The sequence below is a fragment of the Anoplopoma fimbria genome, chromosome 3 (assembly GCF_027596085.1).
Source record: "Anoplopoma fimbria isolate UVic2021 breed Golden Eagle Sablefish chromosome 3, Afim_UVic_2022, whole genome shotgun sequence".
Taxonomy (NCBI): domain Eukaryota; kingdom Metazoa; phylum Chordata; class Actinopteri; order Perciformes; family Anoplopomatidae; genus Anoplopoma; species Anoplopoma fimbria.
The window spans coordinates 109,199-132,650 of NC_072451.1; the positions used below are offsets into that span (position 1 = coordinate 109,199).

General features: G+C 43.2%; 1 protein-coding gene across 2 annotated transcripts; it reads left to right on the forward strand.

Annotated features, from left to right (window-relative positions):
* Positions 1 to 1,347: 1,347 nt before the first annotated feature.
* dnajc1 (DnaJ (Hsp40) homolog, subfamily C, member 1) lies at positions 1,348 to 19,848 on the forward strand. 2 transcript variants are annotated; one of them, XM_054596425.1, is made up of 13 exons: positions 1,348 to 1,549; positions 2,769 to 2,870; positions 3,896 to 3,942; positions 5,168 to 5,333; positions 5,430 to 5,527; positions 5,604 to 5,697; positions 11,217 to 11,301; positions 12,077 to 12,240; positions 12,386 to 12,505; positions 13,392 to 13,440; positions 15,463 to 15,869; positions 19,488 to 19,562; positions 19,639 to 19,848. In XM_054596425.1, the coding sequence occupies exons 1-12, from the start codon at positions 1,400 to 1,402 to the stop codon at positions 19,554 to 19,556; spliced, it is 1,551 nt and encodes a 516-aa protein (XP_054452400.1). In that variant the 5' UTR covers positions 1,348 to 1,399; the 3' UTR covers positions 19,557 to 19,562; positions 19,639 to 19,848. The 2 variants fall into 2 exon arrangements, with proteins under 2 accessions (XP_054452400.1, XP_054452399.1); XM_054596424.1 differs by having other exon boundaries at positions 19,488 to 19,848.
* Positions 19,849 to 23,452: the final 3,604 nt, after the last annotated feature.

The following is a 23,452-nucleotide window of genomic DNA, read 5'->3' on the forward strand; positions in this document are numbered from 1 at the left end:
TGAGGGTGTAAGGACAGAGGAGGTGAGGGTGTAAGGACAGAGGATGTGAGGGTGTAAGGACAGAGGATGTGAGGGTCTAAGGACAGAGGAGGTGAGGGTGTAAGGACAGAGGATGTGAGGGTGTAAGGACAGAGGATGTGAGGGTCTAAGGACAGAGGAGGTGAGGGTGTAAGGACAGAGGATGTGAGGGTGTAAGGACAGAGGATGTGAGGGTCTAAGGACAGAGGAGGTGAGGGTCTAAGGACAGAGGATGTGAGGGTGTAAGGACAGAGGATGTGAGGGTCTAAGGACAGAGGAGGTGAGGGTGTAAGGACAGAGGATGTGAGGGTCTAAGGACAGAGGATGTCTCATGTGCACAGATTGTAAAGCCCTCTGAGGCAAATTTGTAATTTGTGATTCTGGGCTATACTAAATAAACTGAATTGAATTGAATTGAATTGAATGAAATGTCGTTTAATACATAATGTGACATGTGATGCTTTATGTGTACTGGTTTGTGATGGTTTGTACTGGTTTGTACTGGTTTGTGATGGTGATGGTTTGTACTGGTTTGTGATGGTTTGTACTGGTTTGTACTGGTTTGTACTGGTTTGTGATGGTTTGTACTGGTTTGTGATGGTTTGTACTGGTTTGTACTGGTTTGTGATGGTTTGTACTGGTTTTGATGGTTTGTGATGGTTTGTGTTTGTACTGGTTTGTGATGGTTTGTGATGGTTTGTGATGGTTTGTACTGGTTTGTGATGGTTTGTACTGGTTTGTACTGGTTTGTGATGGTTTGTACTGGTTTGTGATGGTTTGTACTGGTTTGTGATGGTTTGTGATGGTTTGTACTGGTTTGTACTGGTTTGTGCTGGTTTGTGATGGTTTGTACCGGTTTGTACTGGTTTGTGATGGTTTGTGATGGTTTGTGATGGTTTGTACTGGTTTGTGATGGTTTGTACTGGTTTGTGATGGTTTGTATGGTTTGTACTGGTTTGTGATGGTTTGTACTGGTTTGTGATGGTTTGTGATGGTTTGTACTGGTTTGTGATGGTTTGTACTGGTTTGTACTGGTTTGTGATGGTTTGTACTGGTTTGTACTGGTTTGTGATGGTTTGTACCGGTTTGTACTGGTTTGTGATGGTTTGTGATGGTTTGTGATGGTTTGTACTGGTTTGTGATGGTTTGTACTGGTTTGTGATGGTTTGTACCGGTTTGTACCGGTTTGTGATGGTTTGTACTGGTTTGTGATGGTTTGTGATGTTTGTACTGGTTTGTACTGGTTTGTGATGGTTTGCAGTCCCGCCGTGTGATCAGAGGACTTTTATTTTGACAGGGGAGACCCGGAAGTGGCCGGCACTACTTCCGGGTCCCTCTGGTCGTGGTTCCGGTCTCTGGTCGTGGTCCGGGTCTCTGTGTGATGGCGGTCCCTGCTGGTCCGTGCCGGTCCCTGCTGGTCTGTCTGGTGTTGCTGGTCTCCCCTCTGACGGCCTGGGACGCGGATCTGGAGCTGCTGGACCTGGTGGAGGAGATCCCGCAGAACTTCTACCAGTTCCTGTCCCTGGACCAGGTCTGTGCTAAGCTAGCTGCTAAGCTAGCTGCTAGCCGTCTCCATGGTTACGAGCACCGGCCGCTAGCCGCGTGCTAAGTAGGAGTCAGTGCCACGTGCACACAGAGGAGCTAAGCTAGGTAGCAGCTGTAGCAGACCAGTGCTCCCAGTGCTCCAGTGCACGCTGGTCAAACTGGTTCATCTCAGACCAGGCACTGGAGCTAACTCATGCTAACGGCTAGCTCAGGCTAACAGCAGCTAACGACTGTAACCCGGATGTAGTTTCTCTTATTCAGAATCAGCTTTAACCGGGTTAGTGTGTTCTGAACCGGGTTAGTGTGTTCTGAACCGGGTTAGTCTGGTCTGAACCGGGTTAGTTAGGTCTGAACCGGGTTAGTGTGTTCTGAACTGGGTTAGTGTGTTCTGAACCGGGTTAGTCTGGTCTGAACCGGGTTAGTTAGGTACAAAGTGACTGTAAGACCGAATATTTAAATTATTCTGCTGATTTAAGATATTTCATATCTGAGAGGTCAGTGGGTCTTTATTGACCGCAGATAAAACTGTCTGTCTGACCGTCTGACTTACTGACTGACTGTCTGTCTCTCTGTCTGACTGACTGACTGTCTCTCTGTCTGACTGTCTGTCTCTCTGTCTGTCTGACTGACTGACTGTCTCTCTGTCTGACTGTCTCTCTGACTGACTGACTGACTGTCTCTCTGTCTGACTGTCTGTCTCTGTCTGACTGACTGACTGTCTCTCTGTCTGACTGTCTCTCTGACTGACTGTCTGGCTGACTGTCTGACTGACTGACTGTCTCTCTGTCTGACTGTCTCTCTGACTGACTGACTGACTGTCTCTCTGTCTGACTGACTGTCTCTCTGTCTGACTGTCTGTCTCTCTGTCTGACTGACTGACTGTCTCTCTGTCTGACTGTCTCTCTGACTGACTGACTGACTGTCTCTCTGTCTGACTGTCTGTCTCTGTCTGACTGACTGACTGTCTCTCTGTCTGACTGTCTCTCTGACTGACTGTCTGGCTGACTGTCTGTCTGACTGTCTCTCTGTCTGACTGTCTCTGACTGACGGTCTGTCTTGTCTGTCTGTCTGTCTGTCTCTCTGTCTGACTGTCTGTCTCTCTGTCTGTCTGACTGTCTGTCTGTCTCTCTGACTGACTGTCTCTCTGACTGTCTGTCTCTCTGTCTGTCTGACTGTCTGTCTGACTGTCTGTCTGTCTGTCTCAGGATGCTTCAGCAGCAGAGATCAAGAAGGCGTATCGACGTCTGTCTCTCTCTCTGCATCCGGACAAGAACAAAGATGAAAACGCTGAAACCCAGTTCAGACAAGTGAGTATTATATACAAAGTACACTAAAGTACACTACACACAACACTGAGGATGTAACTAAAGTACACTAAAGTACACTACACACAACACTGAGGATGTAACTAAAGTACACTAAAGTACACTACACACAACACTGAGGATGTAACTAAAGTACACTAAAGTACACTACACACAACACTGAGGATGTAACTAAAGTACACTACACGCAACACTGAGGATGTAACTAAAGTACACTAAAGTACACTACACACAACACTGAGGATGTAACTAAAGTACACTAAAGTACACTACACACAACACTGAGGATGTAACTAAAGTACACTAAAGTACACTACACACAACACTGAGGATGTAACTAAAGTACACTACACACAACACTGAGGATGTAACTAAAGTACATTAAAGTACACTAAAGTACACTACACGCAACACTGAGGATGTAACTAAAGTACACTAAAGTACACTACACGCAACACTGAGGATGTAACTAAAGTACACTACACACAACACTGAGGATGTAACTACTACACAACTAATGTAACTAAAGTACACACACACTGAGGCACACTGAGGATGTAACTAAAGTACACTACACAACACTGAGGATGTAACTAAAGTACACTACACAACACTGAGGATGTAACTAAAGTACACTACACAACACTGAGGATGTAACTAAAGTACACTACACAACACTGAGGATGTAACTAAAGTACACTACACAACACTGAGGATGTACACAACACTAAGGATGTAACAGTACACTACACAACACTGAGGATGTAACTAAAGTACACTACACAACACTGAGGATGTAACTAAAGTACACTACAGTACACAACACTGAGGATGTAAGTCATGAACTTAAATCTAAAGCCTTACAGCAGAGGTAAAACTACTGCTGTCAACAATCAATCACTTAACATTTGGATTAATCCTCCATCTATAAACCAAAAAGTGTTTCTGAAGCTGAGCTCATCAGAACTTCAGGTTTAGACGATGCAGTCTTTGTCCTTGTTTTTTAGCTGGTGGCCATATATGAAGTCCTGAAGGACGAGGAGAGACGAAGCAAGTGAGTCTGCATCACCACACACATGTCCAGACCTCTGTAGCTAGCCCTTAGACCTCCTTAGACCCCTGTAGGTAGCCCTTAGACCTCCTTAGACCCCTGTAGGTAGCCCTTAGACCTCCTTAGACCCCCCTTAGACCTCCTTAGACCCCTGTAGGTAGCCCTTAGACCCCTGTAGCTAGCCCTTAGACCTCCTTAGACCCCTGTAGGTAGCCCTTAGACCTCCTTAGACCCCTGTAGGTAGCCCTTAGACCCCTGTAGCTAGCCCTTAGACCTCCTTAGACCCCTGTAGGTAGCCCTTAGACCTCCTTAGACCCCTGTAGCTAACCCTTAGACCTCCTTAGACCCCTGTAGCTAGCCCTTAGACCTCCGTAGACCCCTGTAGCTAGCCCTTAGACCTCCTTAGACCCCTGTAGCTAACCCTTAGACCTCTGTAGCTAACCCTTAGACCTCCTTAGACATCTGTAGCTAGCCCTTAGACCTCTGTAGCTAGCCCTTAGACCTCCTTAGACCTCTGTAGCTAGCCCTTAGACCTCTGTAGCTAGCCCTTAGACCTCTGTAGCTAACCCTTAGACCTCCTTAGACCCCTGTAGCTAGCCCTTAGACCTCCTTAGACCCCTGTAGCTAGCCACTAGACCTCCTTAGACCTCTGTAGCTAGCCCTTAGACCTCCTTAGACCGCTGTAGCTTAGCCCGGGCGGCTGTGGCACATGAGGTAGAGCGCTTGTCCCGTAACCACAAGGTTGGTGGTTCAAGCCCCTCTACCGGCAACATGCCGAGGTGTCCTTGAGCGAGACACCTAACCCCAAGTTGCTCCCCGGGCGCTTCATTGCAGCCCACTGCTCCTCCGGGATGGGTTAAATGCAGAGAAATAATTTCCCCGTTGTGGGACTAATAAAGGATTGATTATTATTATTAGACCTCTGTAGCTAGCCCTTATACCTCTGTAGCTAGCCCATATACCTCTGTAGCTAGCCCTTAGACCTCCTTAGACCCCTGTAGCTAGCCACTAGACCTCCTTAGACCCCTGTAGCTAGCCGCTAAACCTCCTTAGACCCCTGTAGCTAGCCCTTAGACCTCCTTAGACCTCTGTAGCTAGTCCTTAGACCCCTGTAGCTAGCCCTTAGACCTCCTTAGGCCCCTGTAGGTATGCCTTAGAACTCCTTAGACCTCAGCAGCTATGTTTTTTATAATTATTGCTATATAAATTTAATGTGTACGTTGTGCAGGTATGATGATATCCTGGTGAACGGGCTTCCTGATTGGCGGCAACCAGTGTTCTACTACAGACGAGTGAGGAAGATGAGTAACGCTGAGCTGGCCTTCCTCCTCTTCCTCATCCTCACTGTGGGACACTACGCCGTCATTTGGTCCATATACCTGGAGAAACAGCTGGTGAGACAGCCAACATTAAAACACAGCAGGCACTCATAAACCCAATCAAAGTAGATCTAAGCATGTGGTATGATGATGAATCCTCCATGTTTCTAGGACGAGCTGCTGAGTAAGAAGAAGAAAGAGAAGAAGAAGAAGCTGAGCTCAAGACCTGCAGAGGATCTCAGGTGTATTGGCCAAGATCGCACCGACAGGTACAACTATGACATCACTAGACTTATTTTTGTTTTGTTTGTTTGTGTTTGTTATTGTTTGTGTTTGTTGTTTCAGAGTTCATGATCGGCCAAACTGGCAGGACATCCTCCCTCTGAAGCTGAGCATCTGGCTTTACCTGTCCATCAAAAACCTGCCACAGACCATCCAGGTACTCTACCTGTCCATCTCTTTACCTGTCCATCAAAAACCTGCCACAAATGTAAAGTAAGCTACAGCTTAATACACTGTCAGTTCCCACCCCTTTATCATTGATTAAGAAAGTGATCAATAAATCAGAACTGTATGCGTATCGGACATTTCATTCAGGTTAGTACAGTTTAAAAGTCCTTCACAGATGAATGAACAGGATGGATAGAACAATTGTTGACATGAAAAGACAAAAGCAATTCAGCTTTTGTCTTTTCTGTTGCTAACACAGGTACTTATACGATTTCACCATCTCAATGTCCTTTGCCTGGATGTTCTCTGATACCGGAGGACAGTGTTTACCCCCACCATCCTATGAAGTCCTGGTTCAGTTCTCTGTATTCCCCGCCGTCACCGGCCGAGATGAGGCCGACGATGCAGAGTCGTCAGAGAGCTTTTGCAGGTGGCAGGTAGCAGAGTTGTGTTTACAATACAATACAATACAATACAATACAACTTTATTTATCCCACTAGGGGCAATTTGTTTGAGCAGCTTGCATACAGACACAGTAACATACAAACAACAAATACACATACACAACTACGGAGCATTTAGTAGTCGAATTGCAGAGGGGATGAACGACTTGGAATGGCGGTTTGTTCTGCAAGCAGGTAAAGCGTAGCGACGCCCTGATGGCAATAGAGAGAATTCACTTTTAAGAGCATGACCAGAAGAAGCCAAAATACCTGCTGCTTTCTTAATGATTTGCCGATTGCAAAAAGAATTCAAGTCCCTTTGTTTAACTCCGGTGATCTTAGAACAGATGTTGACAATACTGTTCAGGCTGTTTCTGTCTTTTACTGTGAGGCTGTGAAACCAGCAGATAAAAGAAAAGCTCAGGAGACTCTCAATAAAAGATTGATAAAAACGACAGAGGATGACAGGACTTACAGAAAAGGAATTTAGTTTGCGGAGAAGGTGAATTCTCTGTTGCCCTCGCTTCACAATAGCCTCAGTGTTTACATCAAACTTAAGGTGATCATCGAAAATAGTTCCCAGATATTTATAAGATGTTACTATTTCCACCCTTTCCTTATGTATGATACACTCTTTGGCTGTATTCCTGTTCCGTCTAAAATCAATGATCAGTTCCTTGGTTTTAGAAACATTTAAGTCCAAGAAGTTATCATCACACCAAGAAATAAAATCAGTGAGAGCATTCCCGTGGTCTGATTCTGAGCCTTGGAGAAGGGACAATAACGCGGTATCGTCAGAAAATTTGACCAAATAGCTGCTGCCCTCCTGACTGCTCCTGCATCCGTCAGTATACATAATAAAGAGTAAGGGCGAAAGGACACACCCTTGTGGCGAGCCTGTGGACATAATTAGAGAATCGGAGAAACGGCCATTTACAGACACTCTCTGCACTCTGTCAGTCAAGAAGTCCAAAATCCATAACACAATCTGATGAGGTAATTTAAAATCATATAGCAACCGTTCTATTAAAAGATGCGGCTGCATCGTGTTGAATGCCGATGAAAAGTCTGCGAACAAGAGCCTGACATGGGCTTGCGGCTTTTCTAAATGTTTGTACAAGTTATTGAGTATTAAAAGCTTTGCGTCCTCAACACCTCTCCCTGACTGGTAAGCAAATTGAAGTGGATCAAGTTTTTCATCCACAATAGATAAAACAAGGTTTTTTAAAATTTTCTCTAAGATTTTCATTATTAATGATGTTAGCGCAACTGGTCTAAAATCATTAAGTTGCCTTGGATTAGTGATCTTTGGGACAGGTATCACAGTGGATGTTTTCCAGATAGCGGGGATTTGATTAGAATCAAGTGATCTCTGAAAGATATGGTGAAGGACACTACTAAGCTGGTCAGCACAGTAATGCAGCGTGATACACAGATGTGATCTGGACCAGGGGCCTTCCTGATGTTGACACGTTTTAGAAGATCTCTAACACATTCCTGACTGATGACAATATCACAATCAGAAGAGAGGGACTGTCTAAGGAGAGAGATATTGCTAGAAAAATCATGTTTTTCAAAACGGGAATAAAAATGGTTAAAAGTATTTGGGAGATCTGCATCACTTATTCCCTGGATGTTAAGAGGTTTCCTATCACTGTCACTGTTTCCCTGATTGATTGAGGACATGGATTTAATTCCCTTCCAAGCTGCCCGAAGATCACCACCACTGTACTTATGTTCCACCTTATCTTTATACAGTCTTTTAGCTTTTCTTATCTCATTCCTTACTTCCCTGGTCATTTCTTTCTTTTCCTGGCTATTTTCCCTGTATAAAAAATGCTTTTCTTCTTGTTTATGACATTTTTTAGTTCTTTAGTAACCCATGGTTTGTTATTAGGGAAGACTGTAATATTTTTACAGGGAATATTGGTGTCCACACAGAAGGATATGTAAGAAGAAACTGTTTGAGCCAGATCATTTAAGTCAGAGCATGAGCTATAGAATACATCCCAATCTGTACAATCAAAGCAAGCTTGTAGACTGGCAATGCTGGTTTCCGTCCAGCATTTAACTGATATAACTGTTTGCTCTTGTCGCTTACAGATGGGCTTGTAAATCGGCACAAGGAGTATACTATTGTGATAGGAGGCTCCAAAAGGAGGCATAGGCAGTGATCTGAAAGCGCCAGGTACTGAGCCATAGCACAAGTCAATAGTGGAGTTCTTCTTAGTAGTTGCACAGGTAACATACTGTTCATATGTTTTCAATGTCTTCTGAACCTGGCAATGATTAAAATCTCCTAAAATGAATTTTGGAGCGTCGGGGAAAAAGCGTCCAGTCTGTTGGTCACCTCCGCGATCAGCTGATTGGCTGACGCGACGTTCGCCCGCGGATGAATGTAAACAAGGGTGAAGAAAAGCTGGGGAAACTCCCTCGGCAAGTAGAAGGGGCGAATTGAGATGGATAGCAGCTCAAGGTCTGGGGTACATATTTTTTCCCGGACCACGACAGTATTACAGTACCTCTCATTAATGTAAAAACACACTCCGCCTCCGCGGGATTTGTTTGTTATGAGAGGCGACCGGTCCATACGGACAGGGTACCCGGCCGGTTATATGTAGATCCTCGTTAGGATCCGCGTCTCCCAGCCACGTCTCGGTAAAGGCCAGCAGGCATGTTTCTCTAAAGTCATGCTTACATCTAGCATGAGCCTCCAGTTCATCCATCTTGTTGCGAATGGATTGAACGTTTGAGAGAAGAATAGTTGGTAGCGCTGGGAGCCGGCGTCTGTCCCTTAGACCATATTTCCTCAGTCTGCGTTGAACGCCTCCCCTCCTTCCTCTCTTCCTCCGTTGTTTTTTGGACAATATTCCACTTGCTGCAGCCTGTAAGCTATTTATTCGCAGCGATCGGGGAATGTGCAGAATATTGTCACTTACTGCCAGTGGACGAAGGGCAAGAAGTAGCTCCCGGCTGTAGGTGATAGCCTCGCCGCCGCCAACATGCTGTCCACAGGCAAATCTGCTAAAAAGAGTCCAAAGTGCGGCAAATACCCCCAAGTCGAATCCCCTCATGATTAAAAACTCTTCCACGCAAGCTCCAAGGCGAAAGTTAAAAAAATAAAGTTATGGTTAAAAGGTGCACGCAGACAAACAGTCAAACACACAAGCTGCTCCCGGGTCGCACAGGTAACGTGAGCGCCCCCTCTAGGTCATGTCCAGGCCCGTCTGAAGTTTGAAGTCCGGAACGGTTCCTTGTGGGGCCCCTGTGCTGCAGGACACCAGGTCTGACTCACACTCCCTTATCCTCACATACTGTGGACGGTTAGCCAGGTAGTCCAGGATCCATGCAGTCAGCTGGTGTAGTCCAGGATCCATGCAGTGAGGTGGTGGTCCACCCCGGTCTGCTCCAGCTTGTCCCTCAGAAGCAAAGGCTGGATGGTGTTGAAGGCACTGGAGAAGTCGAAGAACATGACTCTCACAGTGCTTCCAGCCTTTTCCAGGTGAGAAAGGCATCTTTGTAGCAGGTAGATGACCGCGTCATCCACCCTGATAACAGATTGGTAGGCGAACTGAAGCGGGTCCATAGATGAGCTACCCAGAGGGCGGAGATGTACAAGGACCAGCCTCTCCAGGGTCTTCATCAGGTGGGATGTTAACGCCACCGGCCTGAAGCTGATGAGGTCCTTGGATCTGAGGGTCTTTGGGACTGGTACCACGCAGGATGTTTTACTCTCCCCAGCTTCAGGCTCAGGTTGAAGATGTGCTCCACTATCCCACACAGCTGGTCTGTGCAGGACTTGAGGAGCCTTGAGCTGGAGGAGGAGGGGCAATCTACAGGGGGTGCAGACGATGGGGGTTGCAGCAGCAGGGAGGTCTGGGTGGGGGGAGGGGAGGATGGCTGATCAAATCTGTGAAAGAATAAGTTCAGATCATTCACCCGCTTTTGGTCCCCCACAGGCTGTTGGTTGGGCCTTGTGGCCAGACATGGCCTTGAGGCTCTTCCAGACTCCGCTGATGTTGTTCTGCTGCAGCTGATCCTCCATCTTCATCCTGTAGTTGTTTTTCCTTCTCTGATCTTCCTCCTCAGCTCCCTCTGCACAGTCTTCAGCTCCTCCTTGTTTTTAAATGCCCTCTTCTTCTCCTTGAGGAGGGTCTTTATATCCGGATTGATCCAGGGTTTGCTGTTGGAGAAACACCGTACAGTCCTGGTGTTTACGCTGTTCTCCACACAGAAGTTAATGTAGTCCATGATGCAGTGAGTGAGACTGTCGATGTTCTCCCCATGGGCATCACTGAAAACTTCCCACACAGTTGAATCAAAACAGTCCTTCAGAGCCTCCTCTGCCTCATCGGACCATCGTTTCACTGTGCGAGTCACAGCTGGCTGCCTGTGAACCAGAGTTTTAGACAGGCAGGAATGTACCTCACCACTGTACCACACCAATACATGTACCACACCACTGTACCACACCAATACACCAACACATGTACCACACCAATACATGTACCACACCACTGTACCACACCAATACACCAACACATGTACCACACCAATACATGTACCACACCACTGTACCACACCAATACACCAACACATGTACCACACCAATACATGTACCACACCACTGTACCACACCAATACATGTACCACACCACTGTACCACACCAATACACCAACACATGTACCACACCAATACATGTACCACACCAATACTTAGGTTCTACTGTCAGCAACGGGTTCTACTGTCACTTTGAGTTATTATTGCAGCGGTTCCTCCACCTCTCCTACCTTGTCTACAGGTACACATCATTTGATCTTCACCATCTTCACCTCCCTCATCTTCACCACCTCACCACAACCCCCTCCGTTTCTCAGTCTTCCTCTCCGTAGCTGCCGTGATTCACAGTCTAGACCGTTGATCAGCAGCTCATTTCTATGATACCACGTTCTTGACCTGCGTTGACCTCCGCTTGTCAAAGGCGGAATGTGAGGCTGGTCCGGCTGCTCACACTTACAGGTTTAGCTGGGATTCAATACAGTAAATTGCACTGTGTGTTTCAGGAGGTGAAGCAGTACTATGAGGACTACCAGCTGATGAAACAGCAGCAGAGAGAAGAAGCTGAAGCTGAACAGGAAGTTGTCATAAGTAAATACTTTTTTTTTCATCATTTGTTTCAAGCAGCTTCCCTTTCTTTTCAAGTTTTTTCAAACTGTTGTTTTTATCATTAATGCTTTCACACAGAATGTGAATGTTATGTGGCAGTATTATTATTATGTGTCCAGATTTTTCTGAGCTTTGACACCACGAATTAAGACATCAACCAATAACGTTGTGCAGCACGGTTATCTGAACACCTCGACACAGTGTGTGCGTGCAGTCAAACTGCCGCACCGATAGCAGCACCGCACACAGCAGAAGAGAGACGAGCAGGGGAAATACTGAAGCACATGCATACCATAATACTGCCGCTTTGTGTCAACCACACTTTAAAGGGGGCTCTGGTATCTGGAGACCGGGAATGAGATCAGGCTGCACACGCTGCTTATTGTCTGGAGGTCACTCTACTAGACTAGAACAGAGAGAGATTGCTCAACTTCCTTTCAGACACATGGTCCATATCAAATAGAAAACTCTAAAACAACAACAAATACATACAATACAATACGAGAACACAACGGTATAGTCATTGCAGTACAAAAGTCACCAAAGGTTCAAAGACAAACAGACATGTGATCCAATGTTTCCACAAACGAGGAAAACCTTGTGTCACTCTGTTTTGGCACAAAGGTTTTCCTCTTGTTTGTGGAATAGTTTTTAGATCAGTCTAGACATTGTTTTAACGTTTAAGCACATCTCAGACTTTTTTTTCTGTCTAAGCTCTGAGATGTGTAATTTAACTTCCTGTCCATTGTCTGTTCAGGAGAGAAGAGGCCGAAGGTCAAGAAGCCCAAGGTGGAGTTTCCTGTTTACGAGCTGTCATCAGAGAACCTGAACTGCCAGGGTTACGACCCGGCCACGTCCATCGAGGAGATCGAAGACCAGATGGACGACTGGCTGCTGGACCGCGTAGCTGCAAAGAAGAAGGTCTGATAGTATTGATCCGTTATTACTCTGATAACAGAACATCTCACTGATCTTCATACATGTCATCAGAAATCCAGTCCAAATGTCCTGAGACTCGACCAAAGTGGACTACATGATGTCACTGTCTCTTTATTTATGTCCTCAGGCTGCAGACTGGACAGAGGACGAGCTCAGCCTCCTCAGCCGGTTGATGGTTAAATTCCCTGGAGGATCTCCGGGACGCTGGGAGAAGATCGCTCATGAGCTGGGAAGATCTGTGACTGATGTAAGCCTGTTTATACTGGTTTAAAACCAGTTAAGTTTGATCAAGCCTGAATCCTCAGTGTTTGGCTGAGACACAGAGATACACTCAGAGGTTCTTTGTGTCCCGTGAAGAGGTCGTCCTGATTGAGCTGCATGAGGCAGTTACTGACTGATATTTGCTATACTGATATTCTGTAACAAAGGTTTAATGCAGAGATGAAGATGCATCCATGTGTATTTTCTGGAGTAGTGAGATGATATTTGAGTGACTCTCAAAAACCAACACCAAGGTTTCCTCCACAAAGATAGCAATCAATACGGGTCCTGCTGCATCTCGTCTATTGGTCAGTTGACTTTGTAAATGAGAAACCATTCACGTAAATCTGCAGGATGACCACGTTAGTCACAAGATACCCCGGGACACTTTTTTAAACCTTTTCCAAGACCACCAAAGACATGTAGACTGGATGGAAAACCGAGTACAACCATGGGATCCCTGGAAGAGTAAACAGCTGGTCCTCTGATCCAGGACAGAATCCATATCAGTTCTTCTGAGTCTGAAGTTCAACAATCAGCCAGCGTGTCTTCAGCAGCCTGACGGAGGCCGTTCTCTTTAATAATAATAATAATAATAATAATCATAATCCATGTGAGGTTTTTTTCCTTAAGGATTGTAGACTCACTCTTGTTTGGTCCCCTCAGTTATGCAAACCCCTCCACCATGATAAGGTGGCAGCTCTCAAAGGGTCAGTAAACAAGATTCAAAGTGTTAATCGGACCGACTAGGAGTTTCCATTTTTCTGTTTTGCTGGGAACCAGACAGACAGCCAGACTCTGACAGAGAACACATATGAAATGTTTGACTGATCTAACACAAAAAACTGACGGAATCTGTTTTTCTTCAACAGGTGACGACTAAAGTCAAACAGGTGAAAAACAATGTGAGCCACACCTCAGGTAAACTCATCTGTGGTTCTACGGTCAGTATCAGGTTCTGTTGTCAGTATCATGTTTACCTGAGGTTCCACTGTCAGTATCAGGTTCTGTTGTCAGTATCATGTTTACCTGAGGTTCTACTGTCAGTATCAGGTTCCACGGTCAGTATCGTGTTTACCTGAGGTTCCACTGTCAGTATCAGGTTCCACGGTCAGTATCATGTTTACCTGAGGTTCCACTGTCAGTATCAGGTTCTGTTGTCAGTATCATGTTTACCTGAGGTTCTACTGTCAGTATCAGGTTCCACGGTCAGTATCGTGTTTACCTGAGGTTCCACTGTCAGTATCAGGTTCCACGGTCAGTATCAGGTTCCACGGTCAGTATCGTGTTTACCTGAGGTTCCACTGCCAGTATCAGGTTCTGTTGTCAGTATCATGTTTACCTGAGGTTCTACTGTCAGTATCAGGTTCCACGGTCAGTATCGTGTTTACCTGAGGTTCCACTGTCAGTATCAGGTTCCACGGTCAGTATCATGTTTACCTGAGGTTCCACTGTCAGTATCAGGTTCTGTTGTCAGTATCATGTTTACCTGAGGTTCTACTGTCAGTATCAGGTTCCACGGTCAGTATCGTGTTTACCTGAGGTTCCACTGTCAGTATCAGGTTCCACGGTCAGTATCAGGTTCCACGGTCAGTATCGTGTTTACCTGAGGTTCCACTGTCAGTATCAGGTTCCACGGTCAGTATCGTGTTTACCTGAGGTTCCACTGTCACTATCCGGTTCCACGGTCACTATCAGGTTCCACTGTCAGTATCCGGTTCTAGTGTCAGTATCAGGTTCTGTTGTCAGTATCATATTTACCTGAGCTTCCACTGTCTCTATCCGGTTCCACTGTCACTATCCGGTTCCACTGCCAGTATCAGGTTCCACGGTCAGTATCGTGTTTACCTGAGGTTCCACTGTCAGTATCAGGTTCCACGGTCAGTATCGTGTTTACCTGAGGTTCCACTGTCACTATCCGGTTCCACGGTCACTATCAGGTTCCACTGTCAGTATCCGGTTCTAGTGTCAGTATCAGGTTCTGTTGTCAGTATCATATTTACCTGAGCTTCCACTGTCTCTATCCGGTTCCACTGCCAGTATCAGGTTCCACGGTCAGTATCGTGTTTACCTGAGGTTCTACTGTCACTATCAGGTTCCACTGTTACTATCAGGTTCCACTGTCAGTATCATGTTTACCTGAAGTTCCACTGTCACTATCAGGTTCTAGTGTCAGTATCAGGTTCTGCTGTCAGTATCGTGTTTACCTGAGGTTCCACTGTCACTATCAGGTTCTAGTGTCAGTATCAGGTTCTGCTGTCAGTATCGTGTTTACCTGAGGTTCCACTGTCACTATCAGGTTCCACTGTCGGTATCAGGTTCTAGTGTCAGTATCATATTTACCTGAGGTTCCACTGTCTCTGTCCGGTTCCACTGTCACTATCTGGTTCCACTGCCAGTATCAGGTTCCACGGTCAGTATCGTGTTTACCTGAGGTTCTACTGTAACTATCAGGTTCCACTGTTACTATCAGGTTCCACTGTCAGTATCATGTTTACCTGAAGTTCCACTGTCACTATCAGGTTCTAGTGTCAGTATCAGGTTTACCTGAGGTTCCACTGTCACTATCAGGTTCCACTGTCAGTATCAGGTTCTTGTGTCAGTATCGTGTTAACCTGAGCTTCCACGGTCAGTATCAGGTTCCACGCTCAGTATCAGGTTCCACGCTCAGTATCAGGTTCTACTGTCTGTATCGTGTTTACCTGAGGTTCCACTGTCAGTATCAGGTTCCACTCTCAGTATCAGGTTCTACTGTCACTAAGATGTTCTACTGTCACTATGAGGTTCCACTGTCAGTATCAGGTTCTACTGTCACTAAGATGTTCTACTGTCACTATGAGGTTCCACTGTCAGTATCATGTTAACCTGAGGTTTTACTGTCAGTTTCAGGTTCTTTCAAGGTTCTACCGTCAGGTCTGGTTAACCTTGGTGTCTGTGTTTTAGGTCTGGTGAAGCTGTCAGATCTGAAGGGACCTCTGCTTCCTGTGAGGTCACTTCCTGTTTCTGACAGTGTGATGACTCAGCGAGGGCCCTGTGAGGAGGAGCAGGACGAGGAGGAGGCGGAAGAAGAAGCAGCTCCTGCTGTCAGGAGGAGAACCAGGAAGGCAGCAGCAGCAGACGGGGGGGAGGTGAAAGTCAGAGGCCGGAGGCAGAGGGATTTTGACCCAGCGGCATCAGTGGAGGAGGAGGAGGAGGAGGAGGCGGAGCCTCAGGAGATCAGAGAGAAGGCGGACCCGACGGTCTGGACTCAAAACCAACAGAAACTGCTGGAACTCGCTCTGCAACAGTTTCCCAGAGGAACAGCAGAACGCTGGGACCGCATCGCCAAGGTGGTCCCCGGGAAGACCAAGGTGAGGACTGGGACAGGACACAGCGTCTACCTGTAGGGGCACTAACAGGCTTTCATTTAGGATCATCTGGGGTTTCTGATCATAAGGTTGATTAGCTGATTAACTTTATTAAACCAATGATGGGACAGAAGCAGCATGCACAACACCGACCCTAACAACACACCTAAGATTAACCAGAGAGCGTGAACCTCCGCCATGGACTATCTGCTCCAAAATCTATCAGGTTCTTTCTTGAGCTAAGCTACAACCCTCCACCAAGTTTCATTAAAATCGGGCGGCTGTGGCGTAGTGGAGAGCAAGGTAGTTCTCCAATCAGAGGGTCGGTGGTTCGATACCCGGCTTCGGCAGTCGATGTGTCCTTGGGCAAGACACTTAACCCCAAGTTGCTCCTGAAGGCTTGCCATCGGTGTGGACTGGATGATGAATGTTAGTTAGAGTCTGATGGTGGCACCTTGATGGTAGCCTGTCATCAGTGTGTGAATGGGTGAATGATATGTAACATACTACTGACTGTAAGTCGCTTTGGAGAAAAGCGTCTGCTAAACGACTGTAATGTAATGTAATGTAATGGGAAAGAAGTTCTCCCGTCATCCTGCTGACAAACAAAGCAAACGAAAACGAAGTAATGGATCAAATATAGAGGTGATGATCAGACCATGAGGGTTAGGGTTAAAAGGTTTAGGTGATGCTATATTCACTGAATACTGAAACTAGTGTTTGACGCTGGTCAGCACAGGATCACTGGAGATAACTTATTGGATCCAGTCATTTGGAGTCGTGTAGTGACAGCCTGATGAATGTAAGGGTCGGTGCAGACCACAAGATTTTTGCCTGTTTCAAAGATGTTCTTTTCAAAACCTTGCACAAAATCCTCTTTCAAGACGTAATTTCCTGCAAGTGACTTCTCCGTGTATCGCGATCATTCCCCCCGTCGCAGACCCAGACCTGTACGCATTTTGAGTAGCAGGCACTTTTTTTCAACACCATCTTCATGGATGAAAAACACAGCTGAGCCAATCAAGACATCGAGCTGGGATAGATTCTTCTCCTACCAATAAGGACTCTCTACCAATAAAACACTGCATATAAACTGGTTTTCCTACTACCTTGCAGACAGGACACATTTTGTACAGGTTCAGAAAGCTCCACAGTCCATCACAGAGTTCCACAGGTTCAACAGTCTACCTCATCCCTCTTGGCAACATCTTCTGGCACTATGGTATTCACTTCCATTGTTACGCTGACGATACACAGCTTTGTGTTTCCTCTAAGCCCACTTCTACTCTCCCCTCCAGTACCCTTGTACCCTCACTGCCTGTCTCAATGATCTACAGACGTGGATGACAACCAACCACCTTAAATTCAACAGCAGTAAAACTGAGCTTTTCCTCACTGGCACCAAATCCACACTTGAAAAAACTAACATCTGTTCACTCCCCATCGCTGGAATCACCGTACCGGTCTCCACAAAGGTTAAGAGCCTTGACGACACTCTTTCTTTCTCCAGTCACATAAACAACATCTCCCGAAACATCTCCAGACTACGCCCGCTCTAACACGACACTCAACAGAGAATCTAGTGAACACATCCAGAGCTCTGCAGCACAGATTATCACAGGCCAAAGTCTACTGACCACATCACTCCCATGTTGATCCAACTTCACTGGCTCCCCGTGTCACAAAGGACTAACTTTAAAATCTTATTGTTAACTTTCAAAGCTCTTCACAACTTAGCCCCCACTTACCTCACAGACCTCCTCCAGACCTACACCCCTTCCTGCGCCCTGCGGTCTTTATCTGCAGGTCTACTGGTTCTGCCAGCTGTCAACCTCAGCACAGTGGGTGCCAGGGCCTTCTCCTATGCTGCACCCAAACTCTGGAACTCACTTCCCCTCACATCCGTATACTGAACTCCACTACAGAATTCAAAACTGCTCTTAAAACCCATCTTTTTAAAATAGCTTACTCACTCTAACTACTTCAACAAGGAAAATCATTTCTGCTGCTTGTATCTGCAATCTCATTGTCACCTTCACTCCTGAAAGCTCATGACCATAGGTAAGGGTCTGAACATAGATGGACAGGTAAAATGAGAGCTTTGCCTTCTGGCTCAGCTTCCTCTTCACCACAACAGTGTGGTACAACGCCTTCATCCCTGCTGATGCCTATCTTCATTTTAGCCTCACTAAAGAACAAGACCCAGGGTTACTTGAACATCCTTACTTGGAGCAGTGACTAACCCACCTAGAGGATGCAATCAACTGTTTTCCGGCAGAGAGAACTGACTCATCTCGACCGCTTCACACTCTACAAACTGCCCCAGTGCTGCTGAAGGTCACGTTCTGAAGGAGCCAACAGAACAACATAATCTGCAAAGAGCAGAGATGCAAATCTGAGGTCCTCAAACTGGACTCCCTCCTCCCACGGCCGCACCTTGAAATCCTGTCTATTAAATTCTTCAACAGAATTGGTGAAGAGGGACGACCGTGGTGGAGGCAACACACACTGGAGACGTGTTTGACTTTGTGCCGAGTTTAAAGACACAGCTCTCATTTTGGTCATACAAGGACTGGATGGCTCGTAGCGACTACAGGTACCCGTACTTCCACGGTACCCCCTATAGGACTCCCCGAGGGACACGGTTGAAAAACTTTATCCAAGTCCACAAAACACATGTAGACTACATTGGCAAACTCCCATGACCCTCCAAAAGACCTGCAAGGGTAAAGAGCTGGTCCACTGGTCAACGGCCAGGACAGAATCCTCATTGCTCCTCTTGGATCTGAGGTTCAACAATTGGTCAGAGCCTCCTTTCCATTAACCTTGAATAAACTTTTCTGGGGAGGCTGAGCAGTGTGATACCCTGATAATTGGGGGTAGTTGGAGTCAGTCATTACTATAAACCTGAACCAGCCCTAACTATAAACCTGTAGGAAAGATCCTGATTAAAGAACTCCAGATTATTTGCAGTGGTGCTTCACGGAAGGCTTGAAGTTTAGCGATCTTGTTGGTTTCTTGGGTCTGAGGACAGAGGGTGTGAGGGTCTGAGGACAGAGGATGTTGTATGTGTAGAGATTGTAAAGCTCTCTGAGACAGATTTGTGATTTTGGGCTATATAAAATACATTGAATTGAATAACAATGAAAGTTTATTGAGTGTTTTCTGATAATATTCCCTAAAGGAAGCATATATAAGGTGAATAAAACTGGTCCAAGAACAGACCCTTGTGGAACTCCGTGACTGACCCTGGTTTTCATCGAGGTTTCATTGTTTACACATACAAACTGAGATCGGTCTGATAAATACGACTTAAACCAGCTGAGTGCGGTTCCTTTAATGCCTATTAGATGCTCCAATCTCTGTAATAGGATTTGATGGTCACTGGTATCGAATGCAGCACTAACAATACAGAAGAATAAGTGCAGATACAAGTCCTTATACAATTTGAAGGTCATTAACTACTTTCACCAGTGCTGTCTCTGTGCTATGATAACATTAATATTAACACACCTGGCCAAGCTTAGCCTTCTTAGCATTCTGATTGATTAACTGATTGATTGCTTAATGGATGATATTTAACTGACCCGTGTGTTGTTGTTTTTTTGTTTGTTTTTTCAGGAGGAGTGTATGATTCGTTATAAGATGTTGGCGGAGCTCGTTCAGAAGAAGAAACAGGCTAAAAGCTGATTAAAGGTAATGATCACTGACTGGCCTACTGCTGTGACCTCTGACCTCTTAAATGTCAGCAATGTTTTATTTTTCTCTCCAGGTGAGCTGCCTCCTGATTGGACTGAATTATTTTGTTTTTGTCATATGTTACGTGGCATCTCACCTTCTCAGGTGTTTTATAATTGATGTGTCAAAGGAAGCTGGAAACTAGTTTTAACCTACCTGACCTCTGACCTCATAGCTTCATGTGCCTTAACTCCATACAGCATGCTGTCAATCAACCTCTGTTAAACTTATCAATAAAAGGTATTTATTATCTCCTGTGGTTTGTTTTTCATTGTGTCAGTCTGCTGATGAATAACTTCAGAGAATCATTTACCCTATACATGATCAATAAATAATTTATTACATGTTAACATGATTATACACAATCAATAAATCATTTATCACATGTTCATCCTCTGTAATTAAATCAATCATCACATGTTCATCCTCTATAATTAAATCATTCATCACATGTTCATCCTCTATAAATAAATCATTCATCACATGTTCATCCTCTATAATTAAATCATTCATCACATGTTCATCCTCTATAATTAAATCATTCATCACATGTTCATCCTCTATAATTAAATCATTTATCACATGTTCATCCTCTATAATTAAATCATTCATCACATGTTCATCCTCTATAGTTAAATCATTCATCACATGTTCATCCTCTATTACTAAATCATTCATCACATGTTCATCCTCTATAATTAAATCATTCATCACATGTTCATCCTCTATAGTTAAATCATTTATCACATGTTCATCCTCTATAGTTAAATCATTTATCACATGTTCATCCTCTATAATTAAATCATTCATCACATGTTCATCTATAATTAAATCATTCATCACATGTTCACATGTTCATCCTCTATAATTAAATCATTTATCACATGTTCATCCTCTATAATTAAATCATTCATCACATGTTCATCCTCTATAGTTAAATCATTCATCACATGTTCATCCTCTATAGTTAAATCATTCATCACATGTTCATCCTCTATAGTTAAATCATTCATCACATGTTCATCCTCTATAGTTAAATCATTCATCACATGTTCATCCTCTATAACTAAATCATTCATCACATGTTCATCCTCTATAGTTAAATCATTCATCACATGTTCATCCTCTAGTTAAATCATTCATCACATGTTCATCCTCTATAATTAAATCATTTATCACATGTTCATCCTCTATAATTAAATCATCACATGTTCATCCTCTATAGTTAAATCATTCATCACATGTTCATCCTCTATAATTAAATCATTCATCACATGTTCATCCTCTATAATTAAATCATTTATCACATGTTCATCCTCTATTACTAAATCATTCATCACATGTTCATCCTCTATAATTAAATCATTCATCACATGTTCATCCTCTATAATTAAATCATTCATCACATGTTCATCTATAATTAAATCATTCATCACATGTTCACATGTTCATCCTCTATAATTAAATCATTCATCACATGTTCATCCTCTATAGTTAAATCATTCATCACATGTTCATCCTCTATAGTTAAATCATTCATCACATGTTCATCCTCTATAGTTAAATCATTCATCACATGTTCATCCTCTATAATTAAATCATTCATCACATGTTCATCCTCTATAGTTAAATCATTCATCACATGTTCATCCTCTATAGTTAAATCATTCATCACATGTTCATCCTCTATAGTTAAATCATTCATCACATGTTCATCCTCTATAATTAAATCATTTATCACATGTTCATCCTCTATAGTTAAATCATTCATCACATGTTCATCCTCTATAATTAAATCATTTATCACATGTTCATCCTCTATAGTTAAATCATTCATCACATGTTCATCCTCTATAGTTAAATCATTCATCACATGTTCATCCTCTATAGTTAAATCATTCATCACATGTTCATCCTCTATAGTTAAATCATTCATCACATGTTCATCCTCTATAGTTAAATCATTCATCACATGTTCATCCTCTATAATTAAATCATTCATCACATGTTCACATGTTCATCCTCTATAATTAAATCATTCATCACATGTTCATCCTCTATAATTAAATCATTCATCACATGTTCATCCTCTATAGTTAAATCATTCATCACATGTTCATCCTCTATAGTTAAATCATTCATCACATGTTCATCCTCTATAATTAAATCATTCATCACATGTTCACATGTTCATCCTCTATAATTAAATCATTCATCACATGTTCATCCTCTATAATTAAATCATTCATCACATGTTCATCCTCTATAGTTAAATCATTCATCACATGTTCATCCTCTATAGTTAAATCATTTATCACATGTTCATCCTCTATAGTTAAATCATTCATCACATGTTCATCCTCTATAGTTAAATCATTCATCACATGTTCATCCTCTATAGTTAAATCATTCATCACATGTTCATCCTCTATAGTTAAATCATTCATCACATGTTCATCCTCTATAGTTAAATCATTCATCACATGTTCACATGTTCATCCTCTATAATTAAATCATTCATCACATGTTCATCCTCTATAGTTAAATCATTTATCACATGTTCATCCTCTATAGTTAAATCATTCATCACATGTTCATCCTCTATAGTTAAATCATTCATCACATGTTCATCCTCTATAGTTAAATCATTCATCACATGTTCATCCTCTATAATTAAATCATTCATCACATGTTCATCCTCTATAGTTAAATCATTCATCACATGTTCATCCTCTATAGTTAAATCATTCATCACATGTTCATCCTCTATAGTTAAATCATTCATCACATGTTCATCCTCTATAGTTAAATCATTCATCACATGTTCATCCTCTATAGTTAAATCATTCATCACATGTTCATCCTCTATAATTAAATCATTTATCACATGTTCATCCTCTATAGTTAAATCATTCATCACATGTTCATCCTCTATAATTAAATCATTTATCACATGTTCATCCTCTATAGTTAAATCATTCATCACATGTTCATCCTCTATAGTTAAATCATTCATCACATGTTCATCCTCTATAGTTAAATCATTCATCACATGTTCATCCTCTATAGTTAAATCATTCATCACATGTTCATCCTCTATAGTTAAATCATTCATCACATGTTCACATGTTCATCCTCTATAGTTAAATCATTCATCACATGTTCATCCTCTATAGTTAAATCATTCATCACATGTTCATCCTCTATAGTTAAATCATTCATCACATGTTCATCCTCTATAGTTAAATCATTCATTAAATCATTCATCACATGTTCATCCTCTATAATTAAATCATTCATCACATGTTCATCCTCTATAGTTAAATCATTCATCACATGTTCATCCTCTATAGTTAAATCATTCATCACATGTTCATCCTCTATAGTTAAATCATTCATCACATGTTCATCCTCTATAGTTAAATCTCTATAGTTAAATCATTCATCACATGTTCATCCTCTATAGTTAAATCATTCATCACATGTTCATCCTCTATAGTTAAATCATTCATCACATGTTCATCCTCTATAGTTAAATCATTCATCACATGTTCATCTATAATTAAATCATTCATCATGTTCATCCTCTATAGTTAAATCATTCATCACATGTTCATCCTCTATAGTTAAATCATTCATCACATGTTCATCCTCTATAGTTAAATCATTCATCACATGTTCATCCTCTATAGTTAAATCATTCATCACATGTTCATCCTCTATAGTTAAATCATTCATCACATGTTCATCCTCTATAGTTAAATCATTCATCACATGTTCATCCTCTATAGTTAAATCATTTATCACATGTTCATCCTCTATAGTTAAATCATTCATCACATGTTCAT